We start from the raw sequence: 26694 nt of genomic DNA, 5'->3' as shown, positions 1-26694 counted from the left end.
GGATAATCCGGAATCCCTGATGCCAGCTTTCTACACGACTCGTCAACAGGAATCTGAATCAGTTGCATCATGGGGAATTAGATTGGAAACCCTACTACAGAGAGCCACAGACAGAGGAAGCTACATGGATGCTACATCGAGAGACAGTGTTCTGAGGAATAAATTCTGGAGTGGATTATTTCGGAAAACATTAAAGAATGCTACCCGACCTTCATTTTACTCAGGACAGGATTTTGAGGATCTTCTGCAGACCACAAAAGAAATTGAACGTGAGATGCAAGGAGAGCCACATCCAAGGATGAGATCCAAGGTCCAACAGCAACCACACGTCATGGATAGGAACCCCACACCAGATACAGATTATTCTGCCAAGATATCTCAGCAGCTATCAGAAGTTATAAAGAGACTGGACAAGCTGGAACCAGCGCAGCCAAAGCAACAGCCCCAGACGGACAACAAACTTTTGAAGCAGATCTTGGATAGACTTTCAGTATTAGAAGCCCAGAAGGATTCTTCTACAGTTACAGGTATCCCAGTTAGAGGCAGAGGTCGTGGAAGACTTGAACGTGGGAGACGTGGTGGATCTTTAAACTAGAATGGCCTACTGCTGAAGGGCTAGTAGAGGCCAATGGAAGTGATAGCCCTAAACCAACATATCTACATGACAGAATGATCGGAGAGGCTAATGAAACTCAAGTAGTCATCGCTGGAGTTAAATGTTCTGCACTTTTAGATACCGGATCCCAGATTACAACTGTCAGTCAAGCCTTTTACAACTCTACATTATCAGAGATTGAATGTCGGCCCCTAACTGAGTTTGAACTTCAAATAACTGGAGCTGGAGACACTAACATACCTTACTCTGGATACATTGATGTATCAATCTACATTCCTTGCTATGATGTCGAATTGCAGATTCCTATACTAATAACCAAGGATACAAAATACAACAAGGACATCCCTGCAGTGATTGGCATCAATGTTCTTAAGAGATTAAAATCCAGAAACCAGGAAACAGGAAAGGGATTACCAAAGGAATGGACTACTGCACTGGATTCAATTAGTTACAATGGCATTCTAGGAACAGTATACCCAACACTGACTGTTACTGGTCATGCATTGCACCTGGAATGAACCACTGTATACCCAACACTGACTGTTACTGGTCATGTATTGCACCTGGAATGAACCACTGTATACCCAACACTGACTGTTACTGGTCATGTATTGCACCTGGAATGAACCACTGTATACCCAACACTGACTGTTACTGGTCATGTATTGCACCTGCATGGGTCACACCACTGGTTGCCTTTGGGCGTGGGTTTTGGATAGCTTTTGCCATCACCTTCAATCTTGCACATCTAATTGTTGTTAATAGTCGTTGTTCATTTCCCCGTTTCATAAAAATATCCAATCAGTGTGACATAGTCACATAGCTTGTTGGCACATGTTCATGTGCGATATCCTACTTAAAACTCTGCACTTCTACACAACAGACGTAATTCAAAATTAGTTTCAACATCCGTGATGGTACTCTCGTGTCGTGTCTTGTTCATCGATCACTCGATTGTCTTGTTTGATTATTTGTTTCGGCAGAAAATCTAGGCTGGTTATGCTCTTGCTTTGACAATTTTATTTAACAAAACGTACCTAGGCGAGGCTTCAATGCTGACCCTGAATATAGTTCAACCACTTTCATATGAATGCTGATGGGCACGTGTAAGATCACGTGACGTGAATAGCCTAAATTAGCCGATGCATTAACATACTGCATGTCAAGGTTACAAATAAGTTGTGGTTCTACAGCTGTTTTGCATATCTATGAAACGTTAATTGTGATGTTTCTTTGGTAATATATTTAGACAGAAAATCGTATGTAGTCCTTGATCAGAACATGTATATAATTCAAAATCTCTTTATTCACAAAGTCTGCCGTTGTTTTGACCCCTTACTCATTCCGTCACTTCCGCTGTAAAACGGCGCATGCTGGCCCATCATGTTGGACCTACGTTGCGCCGATAAGCAAAGGTGCACTGGCCCAACGTTGTCAGACATCGATTATGGAAACATTTCAATCGTGTGCCGCAACATTTCCATCAACGTTGTTGATATAATCCATATAATCTGCAGGTAAGTGTTTTACGTCGTTACATTACCATAGGCAACAGTCATAGGTTTATGGTTACTTTTCTGCAGCATGTGGTTACTATGACATCCTTTATTTTTACTACTTCATAGGTGATGGTTACTTTTCCGCAGCATGTGGTTACTATGACATCCTTTATTATTACTACTCCATAGGTGATGGTTACTTTTCTGCAGCATGTGGTTACTATGACATCCTTTATTTTTACTACTTCATAGGTGATGGTTACTTTTCCTCAGCATGTGGTTACTATGACATCCTTTATTATTACTACTCCATAGGTGATGGTTACTTTTCCGCAGCATGTGGTTACTATGACATCCTTTATTATTACTACTCCATAGGTGATGGTTACTTTTCTGCAGCATGTGGTTACTATGACATCCTTTATTATTACTACTCCATAGGTGATGGTTACTTTTCTTCAGCATGTGGTTACTATGACATCCTTTATTACTACTACTCCAAAGGTGATGGTTACTTTTGTGCAGCATTTGGTTACTATGGCATCCTTTATCATTCCTTATTAACAGGTGATGGTTACTATGACATCCTTTATTATTACTACTCCATAGGTGATGGTTACTTTTGTGCAGCATTTGGTTACTATGACATCCTTTATTATTACTACTCCATAGGTGATGGTTACCTTTTTTCAGGTTATGGTTACTATGGAATCCTTTATTATTACTACTTTACATGTGATGGTTATTTTTCCACAGCATGTGGTTACTATGACATCCTTTATTATTACTACTCCATAGGGTGATGGTTACTTTTCTGCAGCATGTGCTTACTATGACATCCTTTATTATCACTACTCCATAGGTGATGGTTACTTTTCTGCAGCATGTGGTTACTATGACATCCTTTATTATTACTACTCCATAGGTGATGGTTACTTTTCCACAACATGTGGTTACTATGACATCCTTTATTATTACTACTTTACAGGTGATGGTTACTTTTCTCCAGCATGTGGTTACTATGACATCCTTTATTATTACTACTCCATAGGTGATGGTTACTTTTCCACAGCATGTGGTTACTATGACATCCTTTATTATGACTACTCCATAGGTGATGGTTGCTTTTCTGCAGCATGTGGTTACTATGACATCCTTTATTATTACTACTCCATAGGTGATGGTTACTTTTGTGCAGCATGTGGTTACTATGACATCCTTTATTATTACTACTCCAAAGGTGATGGTTACCTTTCTACAGCATGTGGTTACTATGGCATCCTTTATTATTACTACTCCATAGGTGATGGTTACATTTCCACAGCATGTGGTTACTATGACACCCTTTATTATTACTACTCCATAGGTGATGGTTACCTTTCCACAGCATGTGGTTACTATGGCATCCTTTATCATTCCTACTTAACAGGTGATGGTTACTTTTCCACAGCATGTGGTTACTATGACATCCTTTATTATTACTACTTTACAGGTGATGGTTACTTTTCTACAGCATGTGGTTACTATGACATCCTTTATTACTACTACTCCATAGGTGATGGTTACTTTTGTGCAGCATTTGGTTACTATGGCATCCTTTATCATTCCTTATTAACAGGTGATGGTTACTATGACATCCTTTATTATTACTACTCCATAGGTGATGGTTACTTTTCCACAGGTTATGTTAATATTTTCATAATTTGGGGTAACATTTTCATCGACCTCACATAACCTCTCAATGTAGGTAATATGGATTAAGTTGGTTCAAACAGACAAATCCACTGGTATGGATTGCATACAAGAGCTATACCAAAATGCTAATTCAATCGCGTCTTGTGTAGAAATATTGTTTAAGGTTGTATTCGACAGTGGCATCTTTCCGACAGCTGGAACGTCGGCATGACAATCCCACTGCATTAGAGTGAGTGAGTGAGTTGGGTTTAATAGTATTCCAGTTATATCACAACGTATCAGCTTAATGTGGGAGGAAAGCCCATGGTTATGCAGCTCTCACCACGAGGAAACCCACGAGCACGGGTATGGTGCTGACAAACCTAAAAACATAATCGGGGCGAACCGGGATTCGAACCATCAATCATAGGTTTTGGGCGTGCCAAAGGGACGCAACTCTGCACAACGAATTGCGGCGCCTTAGACGACTGGGCCACCCGTGCCCCCTCATAAATAAGAAAGATGAAGAAATGACAGATAATTTGTTGACTGATAAATGTTTTAGTTAAAGATGGGCTAGATAACATCATGTTGATCTTCTCCGCAGACGATGTTATAAACGTTAATGCTACTGCAATGTTTAAAATGATACTGTGACAAATGGAAGTTAACGTAAAGAAGTCAATCATCGTTGTATTTAGAAATGGTTGAAACTTTGGAAGTACAGAGCATTGGACACATGAAGATCGCCTCCGTGGTCAAGTGGTAGAGCGTCCGCCCGGAGAAAGGAAGATCCGGGGTTCGATCCCCGGCTGTGTCATACCATAAGATATTAAAGATGGTACTTGGTGTTACCCTGTCTGGCGCTCGGCTAAAACAAGGACTGGTTGGCTCGGAATCAGTAAACTGTGTCTGTTTTACATCCTTGTTTTCCTTTTGTGAAAGAAACCCTAGTAAGAATCTGTTTAATATTATGACTCTGCCTTGTACTTTTAATACGTTTATTTAGTAACTTTAGTTGTTTGAGTTCTTTTCACTTATTTGAAGAAAACAGTGTATCCCGAACATTTCTAAATACTTCCGTGTTATGGGGATTCAAGATTGTAACAAAAAAGAGAACCGTCTCGATAGGTATGTATGGTTTTAGAAGATCACAACGGTTTTGTGATTTAGTCTTGTTTATTACGTCTTCTTATATTTTCCTCGGGTAATTTCTTTCTAAAAGTAGACAGACAGATTGTTTATTACCGTATCACCTCATTTACATATTAAAATGAATGACAGTAAAATATACATCACAGAGCCACCCGTATGTAGATCATGAGAGACTATTAAGATACAACTGCGAATTGCATAAAACAATTTGGTAAAAGGCGCATAAAACATTAAATAAATTAAACCCACACACATTCTAAAAAAGGCAACAACAATTAACACACCGTGATATGACAAAGATTTGCGTTGTTGTAAAAAAAGTTTGCTGGTCTTGGCAGCTAAGAACAGTAAATATGGGTTGGACAGTACAAAACATCAGAATAATCATTGAAAATATCACAGACTTGAGCACATCTTCTTTATAATGGCGCTCTAATTTGATTTAAAAGGGGGCAGTGTAACAAGAAATGACAGTCATGATCCACACACTCTTTAAGATTAAAACACATCCTTTCTTCCACTCATTTCTGGTGTCCCCCGCCGGGATATTGCTGGAATATTGCTAAAAGCGGCGTAAAACCATACTCACTCACTCACTCACTCACTCTCTTCCACTGGCAAGTTTTCGTATCTTTCTAGACCAGGGGAGGGAACTCTGTACGTACCATTCAGCTCCATAGGTGAATTTAAAATGTTGATAGATCCTCAGTTTATTTCTACCGTTGCCACGTTGACTTCACTTTTCCAATACTGCACGTAGATTTGCATCATTTTGACAGCTACTTCGGACACAATAAACTTGATATTAAAACAATGGAATGAAGTGTTCTAATGAGAGGTTATACCATGTATGTTCAACTGGGTGTCACGGATCAAATGCGATTCTGCTATACCCTCAATGTCAAGTTCTAAAAAGTAAATAAACAATTCACAAACAATGAAGTTGTCTGAAAAAACAACCACATGACACCTATTCCTTGCTGTGACCTGGCCCATGACCTTTGCCCCGATGAACTGTCTGAAAGTTTTCTAATATCTAATTAGAGCGCCGCCATTATCAGCTTCATAACGAAAGTTGAATCGTATTTGCATTATCTGTTAGGAGCCGTTTGTTCATGTTTGAGGGTTTACAGTAAAGTGCCAATCTTTGAGGTGGTTAATAACTTTGGCTAACACTTTGTTATGGGAGTGAAGATGCTTTCGTTTCTGACAAAGGAGTATCTTCATTACTGACATCTTTATCAAAATGATTTAGTAATCCTGTTTCATGTCAATTACTTGCTGAGCCCCCTCCCCCCCCCCCCCCCCACACACACACACACACACACACACACACTCACACCCTTACCATATTCAAAAGAAATCGCTGCCAAAAAGCAGAGTCGATTGAACGATTCCGAATATATCATGAGCATGTGTTTATGAAACACTACCAAATAGTGATGGTACCAGGTGATTGTGAAAAGGTGAGCGTATCCTGCCCCACCGCTGGCATCCGTCACAAACACATGCAAAGGCAATGGAGCTGCAGGAATATTGCTCGACATGAAGGAAAAGTTACTGTTGGAAAGTTGAAGTCATCCTTCTTGTCACACAGTCTTGTGGAGAGTATTTTATCACTCTGAATCTGAATGCATTGATCTAAATATGAAACAGATGAAGCGGTCTCACTGGTCTCCTTTATTTCTCGTTCAGGTGGGTAATTCAGTGAGAAGGGAATTTACTATTTGGTGGTTATTGAACGATATCAGTTCATCGATATACCTGAAGTATAAACGTCTTGGCCAAATTACCTTGTTTTGACTTTGCCAATCCGAGCAGAAATTCCGATTCATGTGCATGAAGAAACAGATCCACAAGAAGGGGAGCGCAATTGGTGCCCATGGGGATGCCTACTTCTTGCCGAAATGTCTTACCACCAAAGTTTACATAGATGTTAAAGCCCCATGGATCAAGGGATGAAGTTTTCCCTTAAGTTTGTCATGTGGGATACTGGTGTACAAAGTGGAAAAATAAAATGTTTGGACAGAATTGGGCCTGGTTCTTTTCTTAGATTGTAAAAAATCCTTTGAGTTTTTCAAAATTCACATGATATCAATTCCGCTGATCTCAAATACTTTTTTTAATGAATATAAAGAAAGTCCTTCCTTGCTTGTATTACGGCTAACGGGTTAATCGTTGAGACAGGGATGTGGTGGTGCAGTTGCTGTATCCAGCAATATATCTCTTTTTGTACGGATTTTTATGGAGCTTCCGAAACCAGCACAAAAGCGGCATGGACATGTCTTCAGGTCAAGTCAACAGTCAAGGCAAATGTTAATAGAACTGATGAATGGTTTTTGAAGTTTTCTTCCTCTGTTAACACTCGGTAATTTATCGTTGAACAATGTTGCAATTGTGCTACGTTGTTTCTGGTGAGATTCAGAAGAAGCTCATAGCATTATGTCTTGACAATGGTTAGTTTTTAGGAATGAAGTGGTGTCTTTTGTAAGCAGTGGTGTGGAAGTTACTACATTCAGCTGCTTTTGGAGTTTGGTAATCTGGAATCAGCTGGACCAATCCAGCATGACATTGAACATATAAGGGGCAAGAGCGTCTCTCTCTCATCTTAAGACCAGCTGTGTGAAGATCACTTTTCACCCTTGCTATCCAGCCTGGGCTTATTTTTGAAGCTTAGCCCCTCTAGCTGCGACGCGAATATTATTATTATTACTTTTTTGTATTTTAATTTTGTATCGCCACTCTATTATGGACTGCCATTGTAATTGCTTTGCAGTAATTTGTATTGATTTGTAAACCTGGTTTATTTTGTAATACAATTGTTTATTGCAATGCATTTCTTTATTATTTGTTGGTTGCACACTGAATTCATTTACGAAAAGATTTCTGGGTCAGGTTAATGTTTCAATTTCGAAGTCGACATGTGGCACATTCTTTTCGAAGCACTATTTGATATGTCACTTATTCTAAGTGCTTTGATCAAACAATCATATTGTTATGCTTACATACAATGGTTAGTGTAGTTGATTCCGACAGGATGGTAACCATTTGTTTATGAATCCCTGTCAAATAGTGGTGATAAATCCTAACAATTTCAACCCATCTGGCTGTTGTTTGCAAATAAAAAAGCAAAAATAGCAATTACCGTGATTCATATTGTAATAACACATTGTGTAGAAACACGTTAGAGCTCGTTTTGAATATATATCTTTAACTATAAGTTTAGATTATTATTTCCCAAGATGATACACATGATTAAAGATTTCGTCGATCAAAACGTAGATTAAAAACAACAATCAACTGACATTTAATTATGATAATTTCGAAACAAAAAGAGAAGAGACATGTTTTTACAGGTGAGCATATGTGGCTTTGAGTTTAATCAAGCCAAAGTCACACGTGCTAATGCAATATATGCCCTTTATCATTCTTTTGGAGTTTTGATTGAAACGAACAAAACATTTCAGAATCATGTCAGCGAGAGATCCAACTTCCTCGCTCTTGCCTCAATCATTTCTTATATTTCCAATTATGATGGGAAGGCGTGTCTTGATTAGCGAGGAGGCTCTTCTTTGCAGAATTTTACTGTGCACTTTTGCATACGTTATTTTATGTTTTGTCTGATCCTCTTGTGAAGCATGTCAAGGCTCATAATGAAAACAAGGTATTCCATGGTTTTGTTAAAGGAGCCAAAGATGTGACGTGAAATGGGGTTTAACGTCGCGTCCAAGATTATTACACTTATATAGCGACGTGCATGGACGTGTGTGTGTGTGTGTTGCTGCTTGTACTAGTCCGGACTGATGCCGAATTATAGTGCTAGCTCACTGAGATACCATGCCGCAGATTAACATGAATACCCCACTCAGACACAGTATACTGACTCCGAGCCGACCAGTCCTTGTTTTAGCCCCTTAATGCCGAGCGCCAGACAGGGTAACAACAAGTACCATCTTTTAACGTCTTTTGGTATGACGCGGTCGGGGATCGAACCCCGGACCTTCCGCTCTCCGGGCGGAAAGGAGCCAAAGATGAAGAACATAATGTCAATGTTGGTTTTGTTGATTGTTTTGTATTGCTGGTCGGTACAGAAATGAATGTCAACTAAGCAAGAAGGTCAGCAACCCTGCATAGTCCTTCGCTTGGATGAAGTCGGCTGGTCTGAAAAGTGACATAAAAGTCTTTCTGTTTTCTGCTCGGGACCAGCCACTTCCCACTGGAAATAGTCAATGTGTGATTTTGCATCAACGTGTAAATATGAAAAAGTAGATTTTTCAATGAATTTAATGAGACTGTCCAACATATTGTCAGTGGATGCCCACCTTTGGCTCAAACACTGAATCAAAAGCGACAAGATGGAGTGGTTCGATCAGTTTATTACCGTCTTTGCCATGTTTGTGAAAGTCTATCCCTATGACCCAGAATATGTAGAGGGCGTCATGGAAAATGACAAATACTAAATTCATTGGAATAGATCCGTTCCAGGCCAACAAACCTGATCTTGTCCTTTTTAATAGAGCCAATGAAATCATTTTTATTATTGAATGTTCTGTCCCTTTTGACACAAATTTGATTGAAAAGAAACATGGCAAATATGCGGACCTCGCCTTCGAAATGTCCCGCTTGCATCCCAAGTACCACGTTGTCCGACTCCTCAGTGTTGGGTGGGGAGTCTTCACGCTCTCCGAAAAGCTCTGGGTGGGTTCGACGAGGCAGCGCTTCCCTTGAGAAATCCCATTGGCTGTCTGGGGTGCGTGAAGCGGTAGAAAGAGGGCCCTGAGCAGATAATGCCCCAACCAGCCTGACTGTGCCATGGTCACCCAAACCCCACTTTGCTGCATTTAAAAAAAATCTGTACACAATGCTACTACTACTAATAATAATGCACTTAAAAATATATATATGTATGATTTCAGAACAAATTATAATGAATCCCTGTAAAGCTTTGAATACTAATGTCCAAAACTGATTAAACTCGGCGACCATACGATTTTGTGAATTATCAGTTGTAATAACTACAGATAAAATTGTTCAGATATCACAAAAATACGATTCAGAGAAAGATTTTACATAATGATCCGCCTTAATTAAAAAAATACCTTCAAATATTCAAACAATTATATTCACCTGGAAAAAACATCGACTTAACCGGTTGACAATTATAATCTAAGATTTAAAGTAATCGCACATGTCAAGCCACAGGGTATTAATATAGTATTCAAGTGCTTAAATCAGCAGATATCATATCTAATTCTGGCTTATCGCAATAGGTCCTGTACGAACAAGCATAAATACAGTGCAGGCAACAGCATGCATTTTCAGCAGGATATTTGAATATGAAATTAGGCACAGTGTTGTGTGAAGCTGTTGCCACGCCTTTCCAACTCAGTATATAAACGCTAGGTTCGCCAACAACACGCCATTGACGCAGAATTGTCCAGTCTTAGTCTTCAGCAGTTTGATCATGAACAAGTTGATCCTCCTGTCGTTTCTGCTTGCAAGTGAGTAGAACTTTGCGTCGGTACATTGAAATGCATAAATGTAAACTTTGTTAACAATGCTCGTAATAATGCTTCTTTTAGTGAATTACATATCGAGTCTTGCCACCGGGTGCCATGCTGGTGCCATGCCGTTTTGCACCGCACGAAGTAACAGCTAAATAAGCTCTCTGACTCATAAAAGGGATACGAAGCACAACAGTAAACCTTATATCAAACTCATTCAAATGAACCGAGCGCGTATTTGAGTTCAGAAAAATATGTTGTATATGTGCATGTGTTTGTTTGTTGTTTAACGCCGCACTCAGCAATACTCCAGCTATCTATATGACGGCGGTCTGTAAATAATTGAGTCTGGACCAGACAATCCAGTTATTGACACCATGAGCATCGATCTATGCAATTGGGATACGATGACATGCTTCAACTAAGTCAGCGAGCCTGATCACCCTTTCCCGTTATTTGCATCTAACAACAAGCATGGGTTGCCGAAGATCAATTCTAACTTGGAATCTTCACGGGACTGTGCACATGTTAGCTTTAAGAACTGATTATAATATAGCATGTTCGATAGCTTTAACTAGCATGCATGACTTTCGCATGGGGTGTGCGAACAGTACCATAAATAGAACGAAGATGTATACAGCTTAGGAAGAGAATTTGTGGATGTCAACTTCTTTATTATGAGGAACACAACGTTTCGGAGTATATGCTTACGAAACGCACTGCATTGTTAACTTTAGAATGGCTTAAAGGGTCGTACAATAAGGAAAAACACACTGCATTGTTAACTTTAGAATGGCTTAAAGGGTCGTACAATAAGGAAAAACGCACTGCATTGTTAACTTTAGAATGGCTTAAAGGGTCGTACAATAAGGAAAAACACACTGCATTATTAACTTTAAAATGGCTTAAAGGGTCGTACAATAAGGCAAAACTCACTGCATTGTTAACTTTAGAATGGCTTAAAGGGTCGTACAATTAGGCAAAACGCACTGCATTGTTAACTTTAGAATTGCTTAAAGGGTCGTACAATAAGGCAAAACGCACTGCATTGTTAACTTTAGAATGGCTTAAAGGGTCGTTCAATAAGGCAAAACGAACTGCATTGTTAACTTTAGAATGGCTTAAAGGGTCGTACAATAAGGCAAAACGCACTGCATTGTAAACTTTAGAATGGCTTAAAGGGTCGTACAATAAGGCAAAACGCACTGCATTGTTAACTTTAGAATTGCTTAAAGGGTCGTACAATAAGGCAAAACGCACTGCATTGTTAACTTTAGAATGGCTTAAAGGGTCGTTCAATAAGGCAAAACGCACTGCATTGTTAACTTTAGAATGGCTTAAAGGGTCGTACAATAAGGCAAAACGCACTGCATTGTAAACTTTAGAATGGCTTAAAGGGTCGTACAATTAGGCAAAACGCACTGCATTGTTAACTTTAGAATGGCTTAAAGGGTCGTACAATAAGGCAAAACGCACTGCATTGTTAACTTTAGAATTGCTTAAAGGGTCGTACAATAAGGCAAAACGCACTGCATTGTTAACTTTAGAATGGCTTAAAGGGTCGTTCAATAAGGCAAAACGCACTGCATTGTTAACTTTAGAATGGCTTAAAGGGTCGTTCAATAAGGCAAAACGCACTGCATTGTAAACTTTAGAATGGCTTAAAGGGTCGTACAATAAGGCAAAACGCACTGCATTGTTAACTTTAGAATTGCTTAAAGGGTCGTACAATAAGGCAAAACGCACTGCATTGTTAACTTTAGAATGGCTTAAAGGGTCGTTCAATAAGGCAAAACGCACTGCATTGTTAACTTTAGAATGGCTTAAAGGGTCGTACAATAAGGCAAAACGCACTGCATTGTAAACTTTAGAATGGCTTAAAGGGTCGTACAATAAGGCAAAACGCGTGAGTGACATCTTCCCCACATGTGCTTGTGTTTGGGGATTATGACAGTTGCGTGTTGAACAAATATTATTGTATTTGTATGCATGATTGTAAGAAAACGATACGTATACATGTACATTTATCTTGTATGCCTTGAAGCGCTGGCTGAAAAATATATTCTGCCTCAAACAAAAGTTCTAGATCCAGCAAGACCGTGAATGCAAATTGTATCATACAAGTTGAGCCTTATGATTATACAAACTAATAATTAGTCTTATATGATCCATGTCTTTATATTAGTCGTTGGTACTTCCTACCCCCAATGAATACGTCAATTAAGCTGTAAAACGTGTTTAAAACTTGTTCCATAGTTCAAACACGTCTTGATTCCTAAACATGTCACCTTGTATCTTAAACTTGTTTAGAAATGTTAGAATTCAAACGTTTGAGATAATAAACATGTTCAAAATCTGAACATGTTAAGAACCACATTTATATCAAAACTGATCATGATAAACAACTCTAAGGCTTTAAGGTTAACGAACATCCGTTTAAATATGTCCACAATACATGACTCTTGTTTGCTGATGTATTGAAATGATACAATATTCAGATAATCTAGTATTTAATTTTTGCATGCGTTTTTATTGGACCATATTACTACAATAAGAATATGTGAATGAGTGAGTTGGTTTGACGCCGCTTTTAACAGTATTCCAGTTGTATCATGGCGTGTCAGCTTAATGTGGGAGGAAAGCCCGAAGTGATGCAGGTCTCAGACGTTTATCACTTCGGTGAAACCCACGAGCACAGGTATGGTGCTGACAGACCTAGAAACATAATCGAAACGAACCGGGATTCGAACCCACAATCACAGGTTTCTGACGTGCCCAAGGGACGTAACTCTGCACAGCTAATCGCAGCGCCTCTGATGACTGGGCCACCCGTGTCCCCATAAGAAAATGTGATACAAGAATTAAATAGTATCACACAACGATTGACATTTCTCTACCGAGTAAAGCTTGTGCTTCCTTTGTTGTAGTTTAGTGAAAACGCGCAAAGAATGTGTTAATGTGGTGACTTAAACATAATCCTAAACATGTTTATATAGTATATGCCTGATTGGAGGATGACAGGAATCAGATTACACGTAATATGATATCTAATGCTATTATTTACAAGTGACAGATGCTCTCCATATATGTACATGCATAACGTACTGGTTATGCAAGAGTACTGGTATCAGGAACATGTACAATGTCTTTTTTCTGCATATTGTCAACATACATAATCATATATGTGCTTACCGGCATGTTCGTCTTGTACCTCATGGCTGTTTCAATGTCCTTGTATACAAGAACAATCTCTCTGAGAATCAGCAGTCAGCAAAAACCAATATAGATAGACAGTCAAAGAACATTCCAAAACTAAAGGACGTTTTATGTCATAAAGCTATTTCCATGTTGAAAGAGGATAGCAAATGTTAAACTATGAAATATGTCGCACCTTTATTGTTTCATATCTGACAGTTGTGTAAAATATTTTAGCAAAACTAAAGCTGCTCTACGCATACAGCATAAAGGAAAGAAAGATCGTCCTAATGCTGAGATTATGACATCATGATCATCCATCCACGTAATTGGGATCGATGACATGCATCAACCAAGTCAGCGAGCCTGACCACCCGATCCCATTAGTCGCCCCTGACGACAAGCATATTCGCCTTCTACGGCAAGCATGGGAAGCTGAAGACCTATTCTACCCCAGATATTCACGGGTCATATACGACAATGAAGCTTTATGGCCCACCATGACTTCGAGGGGAATGTCCGAACTAATCTCTACTATTTTGTGGTTGTTTTTGCTGCCTCTTTACGATGCACGTTTGATATGATCATTCATACTTCATGTTTAATGCGTGTAACACACGTTTTGAACGCTACAGGTACATTGAGTCCTTTAAAGTTATAACCCTGATCTAAAAACTTTTGAGCAAGGGTCGTATGACGGTCTTTAAGATCACTGTATGCATTGCACCTGCTGGAAAATTGCTTGACACAATGTAAAGTTGATAATTGGAAAGTTGAAATCATCCCTCTTGTCATACAGTTATGCTGACTACAGCATACGGTCTTAAACGTCTCCTATTTCTTTCTGTGATGAATATTAGGTACTCTGAGAAAAACATAACATGTAATATGTGTTTATATGTTGCAAATTTAAACATGGCTATTCCACAGGAGTATGGTTCGCAATTATCTCAGGAAAACCAGCGTCCCTTCAGTAAAGAAAGTGTGTCTTTATCGGGGAGGTTGTTCTATTTATTGTGTCTTTATCGGGGAGATTGTTCTATTCATTGTGTCTTTTTCGGGGAGATTGTTCTATTCATTGTGTCTTTATCAGGGAGATTGTTCTATTTATTGTGTCTTTATCGGGGAGATTGTTCTATTCATTGTGTCTTTATCGGGGAAATTGTTCTATTCATTGTGTCTTTATCGGGGAGATTGTTCTATTTATTGTGTCTTTATCGGGGAGATTGTTCTATTCATTGTGTCTTTATCGGGGAGATTGTTCTATTCATTGTGTCTTTATCGGGGAGATTGTTCTATTCATTGTGTCTTTATCGGGGAGGCTGTTCTATTTATTGTGTATTTATCGGGGAGGCTGTTCTATTCATTGTGTCTTTATCGGGGAGATTGTTCTATTCATTGTGTCTTTATCGGGGAGATTGTTCTATTTATTGTGTCTTTATCGGGGAGATTGTTCTATTCATTGTGTCTTTATCGGGGAGATTGTTCTATTCATTGTGTCTTTATCGGGGAGATTGTTCTATTCATTGTGTCTTTATCGGGGAGATTGTTCTATTCATTGTGTCTTTATCGGGGAGATTGTTCTATTTATTGTGTCTTTATCGGGGAGGCTGTTCTATTTATTGTGTCTTTATCGGGGAGGCTGTTCTAGTTATTGTGTCTTTATCGGGGAGATTGTTCTATTTATTGTGTCTTTATCGGGGTGATTGTTCTATTTATTGTAGAAATGTTCTGTTACATGCCAAAATCCGTGCCTACTTTTCTAAGCATTGTTACATGTGTTAAATGGTTGCTCTCTAAATTGATTAACATGTTTGCATGATGTTATGATTGAGCTGAAGCTAGATTTCAACTAGTATGACAAGGCAACACAATACTTTATTATACTGTCTGAACTTGTGTACTGAACATATGTGTGTATGTATAGTACTTTACTATAACGTGTGTCTGAACACATGCAAGTGTATTAGTATGTCTGATTTGCTGTGGTGTTTTTTTTCAATAACCCACGGGCAGGGGAAGGAAGGGGAGATCTGTTCAAGATGTTACTGTATTTCGTGTGATCTCGAGGATCTTTCACTCTCCCACGGACTTTTGTTTGAAGCACTAATGTCTTTCAACCCGCTGAAGGAAAGTGATTACACTGGTGGTTGGTTTGTTGGTTGGTTGGTTTGTTGTTTAACGCCGCACTCAGCAATATTCCAGCTATATGACGGCGGTCTGTAAATAATCGAGTCTGGACCAGACAATCCGGTGATTAATATCATGAGCATCGATCCACGCAATTGGGATCAATGACATGCATCAACCAAGTCAGCGAGCCTGACCACCCGATCCCGTTAGTCGCCTTTTACGACAAGCATAGTCGCCTTTTACGGCAAGCATGGGTTGCTGAGGACCTATTCTACCCCGGAATCTTCACGGGTCGATTACACTGGTGACGAATGTGAACGTATCAACTTGCATTATGTATTTGTGTTTTGTTCAGTCGGACCCGAATCGCTACGAGGTTAATGATGTTTTGTGTGAGCATTAAAGGCAAAATAATATATCAGCAAATATGAAAACAGAGCAACGTAAAAACTATATTACACATGGGGAAAGATATATGATTATCTTGTTTAGTACACATGCATATGATATATTCGGAATCGAACAACGATTATGATTATGGAAATTGTTTTATAGCTTTTACGGTATTTACTGTAGTTCCTTTATAATTTGATCTGTATTTGAACAGTCAAACACCGTTGTGTCAAAGTTGAAGGGGCCTTCGTTAATACTTCGAGTTATCCGAGGTTCAGCTCAACATAAAATGATAAATGACCAAGCCTATAATTCGAGAACAGTAAGTTCGACCCAACGGTGTTTGACTGTATATGTTTATATCCTTCGCGTACGCCATTAAGTAAGTGGTTCCTGTGTCAGCACCAGTGGGAACAGCTCAAGCTATTGTCATATATGATCAGGTCGACAACAGATTGGTAAATGTGTTAGTTGGAACACGAAGAACAAAGGCTTATTTTAGGACGGTATATTTCCTTCTTTGGGCTATGAAATATTCCCGTGGTATAACTTAAAGCATTTCACATTATAAACAGAATTTTTAATGTTAAGAGGGGGCACAGATGGCCCAATAGTCTGTGGATCATTATTATTATTATTATTATTATTATTATTATGCGTGCCAGAAACATTTGCTCGTGGGTTTTTGGTTTTCTCAAGATAAGCCCCTATGGTCATGGTTTTCACCAAAGTATATGTGAGTGATATAGCGTTGAACAAAATTGACGTCATATCACTGCATGTAAACAAGGTTTGAGGAGAAACAAATTGATGCACGTTGGAGATTTTAACCATGATACTGAACCACCACGTATCATAACTGGCGCATGGGATTCGAACCCATCGACATCGACTGAGATATGTAATAATACACAACGAAGACCACCAGACCACCCGAAACCCCGTTTCTGGAAAAGTGAGTGAGTGAGTTTGGTTTTACGCCGCCTTTAGCAATATTCCAGCAATATCACGGCGGGGGACACCAGAAATGGGCTTCACACATTGTACCCATGTCGGGATTCGAACCCGGGTCTTCGGCGTGACGAGCGAACGCTTTAACCAATAGGCTACCCGACCGCCCCTTCTGGAAAAGAAGCGATACATGTAGATGCTAGTATAGATGTGCTATGTATTGTTTGCTTCTTGCTTAATCCCATATCAATCCTATTCCTATTGTTTATATGACGAAGTAAGATGTAATATGTTCTTGTGATGGTAAACATAATGCAAGTTAACCCAAACACAAATTATTTCCCTGCACCATTTACATTATGTCATAGTACATCATATTTTTTTGTTTTGTTTCGGCAGTATGCATTGCAATTACATATGCAAGCGAACACCATCGTCGAAGACGTCACCGCCGTGAAAGCAGTAGCGTTGTCCACCATCGGCACGGCCACCGTAACCATCGCAGTGACCATGGACGTCGTCGCTACAGTCGCAGCGAACATCGGCGGCTTAGTTCAGGTGGTCACCGTCATCGCCGCGAAGGTTATAGGTCTAAGAGGAGGTCTCGGGAAATCTACCATCATTACCGTTCTGGATCCAAAGGAATTTCGGATGATACTTCCACCAGCAGCTCTGAAGACATTCATCATCATTACTACGAGGAGAGCGATGACGTCCCCAAGATCCCCATCATCAAGACCACTGAAAGCAGCGACAGCAGCTTCAGCAGCAGCGAAGAGACCATTATCCACCACCATCACCACTCCTCGCCAAAATCTTACTCCGAGTCTTCATCAGGTTCTAGCTGTTCTGGTTGTTCTGGATGTGGCGGATCGTCAGAATCTTCTGATTCGTCATCAGAGGATTTCCCCGTCCCCATTCCTATCCCCCTTCTCCAAGGCGGCGGCAGCAGCGGCAGTCACACCAACTACCTTCCTATCGTCCTGACAACAGCTGGCTAGGTTCGACCGTGACCTACTTGCATTTAAGACTACATACGTCTTCCGTTATATACGCATTTAGTCCGGCTATGCCATTTATACGTTTTGTTGCAATTGTGTGACATTGGCATAACATTTTGAAATCAAATTAATCCTACCTGGCGACCATTATGTTTTATTTGATGCTCCCATTTCAATTAACATTAATAAATGTACCCAACTATTGTCTGAAACACGATTGTATCGAGAAACGTTAGAAGTTGTTGAGATTGCATATATTTACATCCTAGAAGTTACCTTCAATACATGTACAGTAAACTACGGTTATAACGAACTCAAAGGGAATACTAATTTCAGTTCGTTATAACCGTAGTTCATTACAAGCATATTTTAGCATAACTACGACAAAAAAAGTCTGGAAAAAATTAAGTTCGTTATATCTGTCAGTTGGTTTTAAGCGTGTTCATTATAACCGTAGTTTACTGTATACCTTTATTATCCCGAGAAGCGCAGAGGACACAGATGTCTACGTCACGAATTTCCATTCCAGAGTTACAACCTTCAGTTCCTCGGAACCACCTTGAGCATGAGCTGTATATTTGACAGATGCTTGTAACTGCATGTCTGTCTCCCTGGTAGACGTTTTGTAACATAAGTTAATGCGGACTACCGTTCTATTTCGGCATATAATCGAGACTGATTATTCCCTGGCCTTTGCGTTTTATATTCGGCAATAGCTGTGATGCTGTGATATTACTTATTTTGATATACAGTAAACTACGGTTATAACGAACTCAAAGGCACTACTAATTTTAGTTCGTTACAACCGCAATTCGTTATAAGCATATATACAGCATAACTACAACATATAGTCAGGACATAAAAGTTAGTTCGTTATATCCGTTAGTTCGTTATAAGCGTGTTCGTTATAACCGTAGTTTACTGTACATACCCAATCAATATCTTGACATGGTGCCACTGCATGCTTCTGTCACCCCTTCCCCATCACACGTGCACATGAGCAAAATATTATCAAAGAGGGCATGACCTCACAGTGCCCTGTTAGTATATTTTGAGGAGTTTTAGCCCTTGGTCTGAATCATGAAAACAATACCATGAATTAATTTGATGCTGTTAAATTGAGTATTAATTATTTTAAACAGACCATCACGTTGTGACTGCTATAAAACTATGTTGGTAATTGTGGATCAATTATTGTATTTTGGATTGCAAAATTATGTTTATAATTATTTGTTTATTGATTGCTATTAAATTGAGTATTAATGATTTTAGAGAGACCATCAAATTGGATTGCTATAAACTATTTTAGTGATTGTTTATGTCGTATTGTGACCAACAAAATTATTTTTCTTGTTATTAATTATGTGTTTGTATGCTGCCACCAGCACATTTCGTACTAACTTTAATTTTATAGTTTACAACATAACTTTTCTTTCCTTGTACTCATGTGATATTCAGTGTCTTTTGTTTTACGTTGACCTTGTTTTATATATTAATCTGTTCATTTGAATGAAGACGTATGTAATAAATATTCTAAAACTTAAAATATTTTTTCTTTTAACTTTGAGGGATTGAATGTTGATTATACGCTTCAGATACCAATGTGCACGGTGGCTTGGAAAATGTCTGATCTGGGGCCAGGCAATCCAGTGACTGCCTCCATGATAACTGCCCCCGCCATTGGTGCAAGGGAACAAACAATCTGCCAGCTTATACATTGTGACCACCTGATTCTCATTTGTTGGCTCCGAAAGACGTTATAAGGGGTACTTGTTGTTACCCTGTCTGGCGCTCGGCATTAAGGGGCTAAAACAAGGACTGGTCGGTTCGGAGTTAGCATGCTGTGTCTGAGTGGGGTATTCATGTAATATACTACGACAAGCCCCCGCCACAAACACTGACCAACCCCCCCCCCCCCCCCCCCCCCCCCAACACACACACACACACCTATGCTCGTCGCTGTATAAGTGCAATAATCTTTGACGCGACGTTAAACCCCATTTTACCTCACCTCACCTCACCTCATTCGTCGGCTCTTAAAAGTGGGTGATTGACTGAGTTGGGTTTAACTCCGCTTTTTAAGAGTATTCCAGTCATATCGCGGCGTGTCAGCTAAATGTGGGAGGAAAGTCCGAAGCGATGCAGGTCTCAGACGTTTACCACTTCGGTGAAACCCACGAGCACGGGAAAGGTGCTAACAAACCTAGAAACATAATCGGGGTGAACCGGGATTCGAACCCACAATCATAGGTTTCTGGTGTGCCATAGGTCAGTCGGGTAGCCTAGCGGTTAAAGTGTTCGCTCGTTACGCCGAAAACCCGGGTTCGACTCCCGACATAGGCACAATGTGTGAAGCCAAGCTGTGGTGTCCCCTGCCGTGATATTGCTGGAATATTGCTAAAGCGGCGTAAAACCTCACTCACTCACTCACTTCCATACCGGGCCGTCGTGATGATCTGTTCTACACATTGTACCTATTGTGATCAATTCCGCCATGTGTCTTCATGGAGTTTGATTTTAAAATTACCATAGTAATATAATATTGATTTCTGACAAGATCAGTTCGATTTGGAATATATCTTTTAAACTGATGATACGGAGGATGGCGTTATTTGTCATTATCTTTATTATTGTCTGGAATATTGTTGAGGGCGTCATTCAGTAGCAATATATAATAGCAAAACGTGGTTTGAGTGACATCTATTTTAATACAATAGGTATACAATGTAACGCAAGGGAGGTCATGAATTCATTGCTTGAACTTTATGCTGACGCGTTTTGAACCACCAAAGTTGATAGCCTCTGCAAAGGAAGAATATTATTAATATTATATAAATACGGCAACGTTTTATTCAATAAGACGGTGTTTAGTAAGTCGTTTATCCTGAAATGTGAATAGAGCTTTCTGTTAGATTAGGGTCATGTAGTGTTACATGTACGATCTTTTCTATAATACTTTTACAGACAATGTGTCACAATAATGTAGGAAGTTTTGTCATATTGGATTATAATTCAGCAGTACCAATTTCAGTTCAGATATGTTATTAACATAATATTTTACCTCGTACTTCCATCTTCGGCGAGGGAGGTGCGATTTCAATCTCTCTCCATAGAGCAAGCGACTGGCTCAACAGAACTGCTTGGCCGTTTCAGAAAAGAGCGAAAGAGATTAGTATTCTGTACAATAAAGATGACATATTTGTTTCAATGATGATCCTCTATATGATAGGGAGAGGAATTAAAAACAACGCCAGAGAATGACCACACACACACACACACACACACGCACACACACACACACACAAACGCACGCACGCACACACACACACACACACAAACAGACACACCACACCACACACACATACCACACACACACATACCACACACACACATGACACACACACCACACACACATACCACACACACACACACACACACACACACACACACACACACACACACACACACACACACACTGACTGTTGCTTAATTCTATGAATATTAACATCCTCAGTGACATTTTCAGAAAGACAACCTGACACATTTCACAGTAACATGGGGTAAAGGTGTATACGTAAACACGACACAGCAGAAGAGTTTTCTTCGTAATATGGGTTGAAAACCTCAGCTTCAACACAGTAATGTTTAAATGAATAAATGGTTAACGGCACTCCTGTCCTCTGTTGGATCAGATGGTCACGTGATGTGGCCGGATACGTGTCATCGTACTCCATTGCTATGGAGCCTTGCACATGGTTGCTTGATATATTATTTACAGGCCATCGTCATATTGCTGACTGCGGCGTTAAAAACATTCAATCACTTACTCTTAAACTAGAGACGATGAGTGAGTGAGTGATTATGGTTTTACGTCGCAGCAATATTCCAGCAATATCACGGCGGAAATTGGCTTCACACATTGTACCCATGTCTGGAATCGAACCCGGGTCTTCGGCAAGACGAGCGAACACTTTAACCACGAGGCTACCCGACAGCCCCTAAAGACGATGAAAGATCATAGTGACCTTTCAAAAATAACGTTAAATAAGTGCGACAAACTCTTTCCATATTCATAAAGGATATCTTTGCTGAAAGAAGAGTCGATTGTGCGATTCCGAATATAACCGACTGAAAGTGTGAGTATACTGTCCCATTCAGGCACCTGCCACAAACACATGCAGAGGCACATCAACTGTTCGCCTGAAAATACATACAGTACAAGTCAAAACAGGGAATTGCATCGTCACTGCTGCGTCACCTTTGGAACTGTCCTCCACATGTCTACCATATAACTTTATGAAAGCCTTACTCGGGCATTGAACATAGTAACCTTACCGCATCAATAAAACTAAGTACAGTTAAACAATAAGGTGAAGTGAGTAGAAATTGGGTTCAACGTCGCTTTCAAGATTATTGCACTTATAACCTTGATCCAACACCGAGTCGTATGACGTTCTTTTAGCATGCTTGAATGTACCTTAAACGTTGTGAAATATAGACACAAAAAGCTTGAGCTGAGGACACCTGGACTATTGAATTGAAAAGTTGAAGTCATCCCACTTGTCATTACGTCTTCTCGAGAGTAAGTATTACACGAAAGTGTCAGCTGACACAACTTATTCCTTGCACTGCATAACACAACACAACAAAACATTGCATCTAGTTACAAAAAATATATTAAATATAAACGAACATACCAAAAATGAAAAGTGAGAAAAATATCCACTGCATGTTTCTTTATGTCGAGTCGAGGACAGCATAAAAAACTTTAATGATATTAAAGTCAAGTAGATCTATATATAAGGACGTCCTCGTCCCCAACACAGCTGAACAACTTGAGAAGAATGTCATCCGACAGTCTTTTTCCTTCTGAATGTTGATAATCTGTCCGTGTCCCACTGGGTTCACTGATTGGTTGCTGGGAAAGTCGTAGGAACATTCACAAAGCCACAGGTGGCTTGTCATAGAATGCGGTACTGCAAATCAATGTGTTTATTTGACACTGTATATGAAACACAAAAGAAAACTTGAGAGTACCAGCCGTGTTTGTTTCTGTATAATAAATAATGAACACACAATGCCATTTAGAAAGTGGTCGGATGTAACAAATGTGATATTTGGGATAACACGTTCTTGTTAAAGGAAAGATTATTGTTCTTTTAGGGGTTGAGTCCCGTACGGGATTCGAACCCACACTGTCAGAGTGAGGCACCTTCTACCCAGCACACGAAGTCAGCGATCTAACCCACTCAGCCACCGAGGATTCACAAAAATAAAAGTTCGACAACTGTTAGTCTAGATCAAGTACTTTGTGTACCCCTCTGACAAGTGTCAACCCCCAAAAAGTGCGAGAATCTGTTATCCCAAATATAACATGTGTCACATAAATACAATAGATATATTAAATAAATGTCTTTATTATAGACATAAGTTTGAAATATATAGATATATAGTGAAAATATAAATGGTATTGTGAAATAAATTTGAAAAATGATATTTCACTTCAGTGAAAATATAAGTTTATATTTTCACCGGTGAAAATATAAGTTTTGAACCGAAACTACTTTCATCTCGAGTTACTTCCCCTTGATACAAAGGGACATAATTTCATGATTACCTCCCTTGGATCGTCTGCTAGCCAAAATGAGCGACAACATAGAGAGAGATGATGTGGATAGTTTATTATCTGCAATAAATTACAGCATACTTGGTGATAAAAAGTATCAATCTATCAGTGATGATGATGTTTCAAGGTTTCTTCCAGATCTGGAAAATGAAAACACAAGAAAGAAGACAGATGGAGACATTAGAATTATCAGTGAGTACCTAGTGATGGTTGAGGGGGAAACTAGAAAAACTGAAGAAATCGATGCAGTATCAGAATATGAACCAGTCAGTCTAAAAAAACTACCAATCTTCCCTACAAAGATACTTGAAACAAATGGGTTCTACATTTAACATCATTTCCGATATCACATTTGCAAGATCTAGAGAAACACTCAAACAAAAAGAACTTAAATCAATGGGTAAAGGCAACAAACCCAAGGCTGCTGAAGAGCTGTCAGATATGGATATTGATGCCATGTACGATGCCAAGACCCTCGGAAGTGATAACCCACACAGCCTCCTTCACACCATGTGGATGATTTGTTGTCTGAACTTCGGCATGAGAACCGGAAAGGAAACCAGAAATTTACAATGGGGAGACATTGACATTAGAAATGATGATGATGGATCCGAGTATCTTATCTTTATAAGTGAGCGACAAACAAAAACAAGACCTGGGGATAATCCTAAAAATATACGGCAAATAAAACCAAGAGCCTATGCAACACCAGAAGACCTGGAAAGATGCCCTGTCAATGCATATAAATTGTACAGACAAAGACGACCACCCAAAAATGCCTCACTAGGTGTCAACAAGCTATATGGAATTATGAAGGCTATGACAGAAGGTGCTGACATAGCTGATGACAAAAGATTGACACCATACAGGTAAATATTCAATATCTATATTAGCTTTGGATAAACACTTCAGTATAATATTGGGAAATACAATGCCAATCAGCCATAAAGTAAGTCAAAATAAATTAGGTATTAAATATCAAATAAATGGCATGATACCTGAATATTGAATTGAATATACCTGAATCATTTGGTGTTTTTTTTCAGTATGAGGAAACACCTGGTCCAGAAGTTAACAGACAGCGGCGTTTCTCCCAATGACATCATTCAGATATCTGCTGAGATGACAGCTGTTAACAAAAAAAATGAATTTATGAAATATTTATACTACATTTATTAAAACAATAAAATTATATGGAAAAAACATATTTAGAAATAAATTTTGAAGGTTGGTATTCCACTGAAGTGAAAATATACATTAATTTTACATTTATTTAATAAGTCTGGGGACAATAACAAATTTAGTTTCCTTTTTTAATATCAATGGTTAAAATTTGTTTGTATAAGTTAGTTAAATTCATTTTGTTGGTATTTTGAATATTATGAGAGCATAAATCGGTAAAAAAAATAAACATTTGAAAATTCTATTGGCCACATCCTATAAACTTGTTGTTTTAAGACATTAAAGTAATGAAATACCGAATAAATAATAAAATACTCTTAAGAGAAATACAAATATCATTCATTCATCTTTCAAAATATGGATAAAACGTTATTTTGAATTATCTTGCTTTCCAAATTTCAGGCCACAAAAACGTGAATTCGATAAATAATTACTCAAGTATGAATACTAACAAGCAGAAGGGAATATCTCGCATTCTGTCAAACAGTAACATCGCCAGCAGCACAGTCACAACAGCTGATCGAAATCCGGACTCGGCACCAATGAAGGGTGGATTTGCGATGCAATCTGTGTCCAACCGACTTCAGAATCAACATTTTCTGACAAGCTTGTTGTCTGGAAATACAATCAACGGAAATGTTAACATATGTCTATCACCTGACATGTTCAATGTATCAATTTCCTCCGAAAAACACACTGCAAATGCGACAACATCAAACACATGAAGACGTGTTACCATCGAAAAGACCATGCTTGCAATAGAATGACAAGATCATCTTGAAAATATGGCATAAATAATGTTCGTCATGAAATATTGACAACAAAATATGTTTGGACTTACCTTTTCACGTTCATATTCAGTGTTTGTTATATCCTTTTACGCTGTTGACTTTGTTGACAAAAGTTCAAACTTTCGAAGCGAAGCGAGTGTGCGACGTTGTTTTTCTCTGAACACTATCAGCTGACTATGGATTATTATGTATTCCTACGCATTGACGTTTGGACAATGAGTTGTATACAATAATAAATTAAGAAATTGATAAAATGCCAATTTGAATAAATGTTTTTGATTCACATTTGTATTTTGTTTTCTTTGACAATTTGAAATGAGTATAAATTGAGTGAACTATTTACCTCATCGTAGTAAAAGCGACAGGTCGTATGTGAGCAGGTCACGACGCGAGAAATATCATCGTCGTTCTCGTAGTTGAAAGATCTGACTAAATTTCAATTTAAAACAAGTAAAAATTGGAGATGTATATAATAAATAGACTACTTCATGCTTTTTTGTCGAATACGATTTATATTTCGTTTCGTGAAGCCTCGTGAGGCGTCACTCGACGAAATATAAATCGTATTCGACAAAAAGCATGAAGTAGCCTCTATATATTAGGAATCGAAATTTTATTGTGCGACTCCTTATCGATATATAAACCCTGATTCTGATCTTCCATTTATTGGACCGTGCAAAATCGAAGATCAATAACTATCTGTGAATTTAAATCAAGAAGAAGGTTGTGCTATTCTTCTTTCTGTAGATGACTGAGACAACAGGGTCAGATTGATACCGGTAACAAGTTACTTAAATCAACAGCTTCTTCTCGCGACCCAATCCTGACTGAGTCTTTTCACTTATCTCCCCAAAAACTTTAATTTTTCAGTCATTCGGATACAAGCAAATTTCATAAAAAGAGCGATGTGCATGAATGCTCAAACTATAGACCTGAAGTACTCACACGTTGCTGAGCCAAGTGTGAAACGTGTA

The 26694-nt window shown here is 38.9% G+C and overlaps 2 protein-coding genes across 2 annotated transcripts; both read left to right on the top strand.

Annotated features, from left to right (window-relative positions):
- Window positions 1–10378: 10378 nt before the first annotated feature.
- On the top strand, window positions 10379–18813 carry LOC139471819 (transcription initiation factor TFIID subunit 1-like). The gene is made up of 2 exons (XM_071254321.1): window positions 10379–10445; window positions 17520–18813. The coding sequence occupies exons 1-2, from the start codon at window positions 10409–10411 to the stop codon at window positions 18119–18121; spliced, it is 639 nt and encodes a 212-aa protein (XP_071110422.1). The 5' UTR covers window positions 10379–10408; the 3' UTR covers window positions 18122–18813.
- Window positions 18814–24062: 5249 nt separating this feature from the next.
- Window positions 24063–25654, top strand: LOC139471882 (uncharacterized). The gene is made up of 3 exons (XM_071254394.1): window positions 24063–24616; window positions 24794–24852; window positions 25320–25654. The coding sequence occupies exons 1-3, from the start codon at window positions 24063–24065 to the stop codon at window positions 25652–25654; spliced, it is 948 nt and encodes a 315-aa protein (XP_071110495.1).
- Window positions 25655–26694: the final 1040 nt, after the last annotated feature.

Source organism: Haliotis cracherodii, unplaced genomic scaffold (assembly GCF_022045235.1).
Source record: "Haliotis cracherodii isolate W230 unplaced genomic scaffold, xgHalCrac1.p SCAF_23, whole genome shotgun sequence".
In the NCBI taxonomy this organism is placed as follows: Eukaryota; Metazoa; Mollusca; class Gastropoda; order Lepetellida; family Haliotidae; genus Haliotis; species Haliotis cracherodii.
This window is presented reverse-complemented; position numbering and strand designations above follow the sequence as displayed.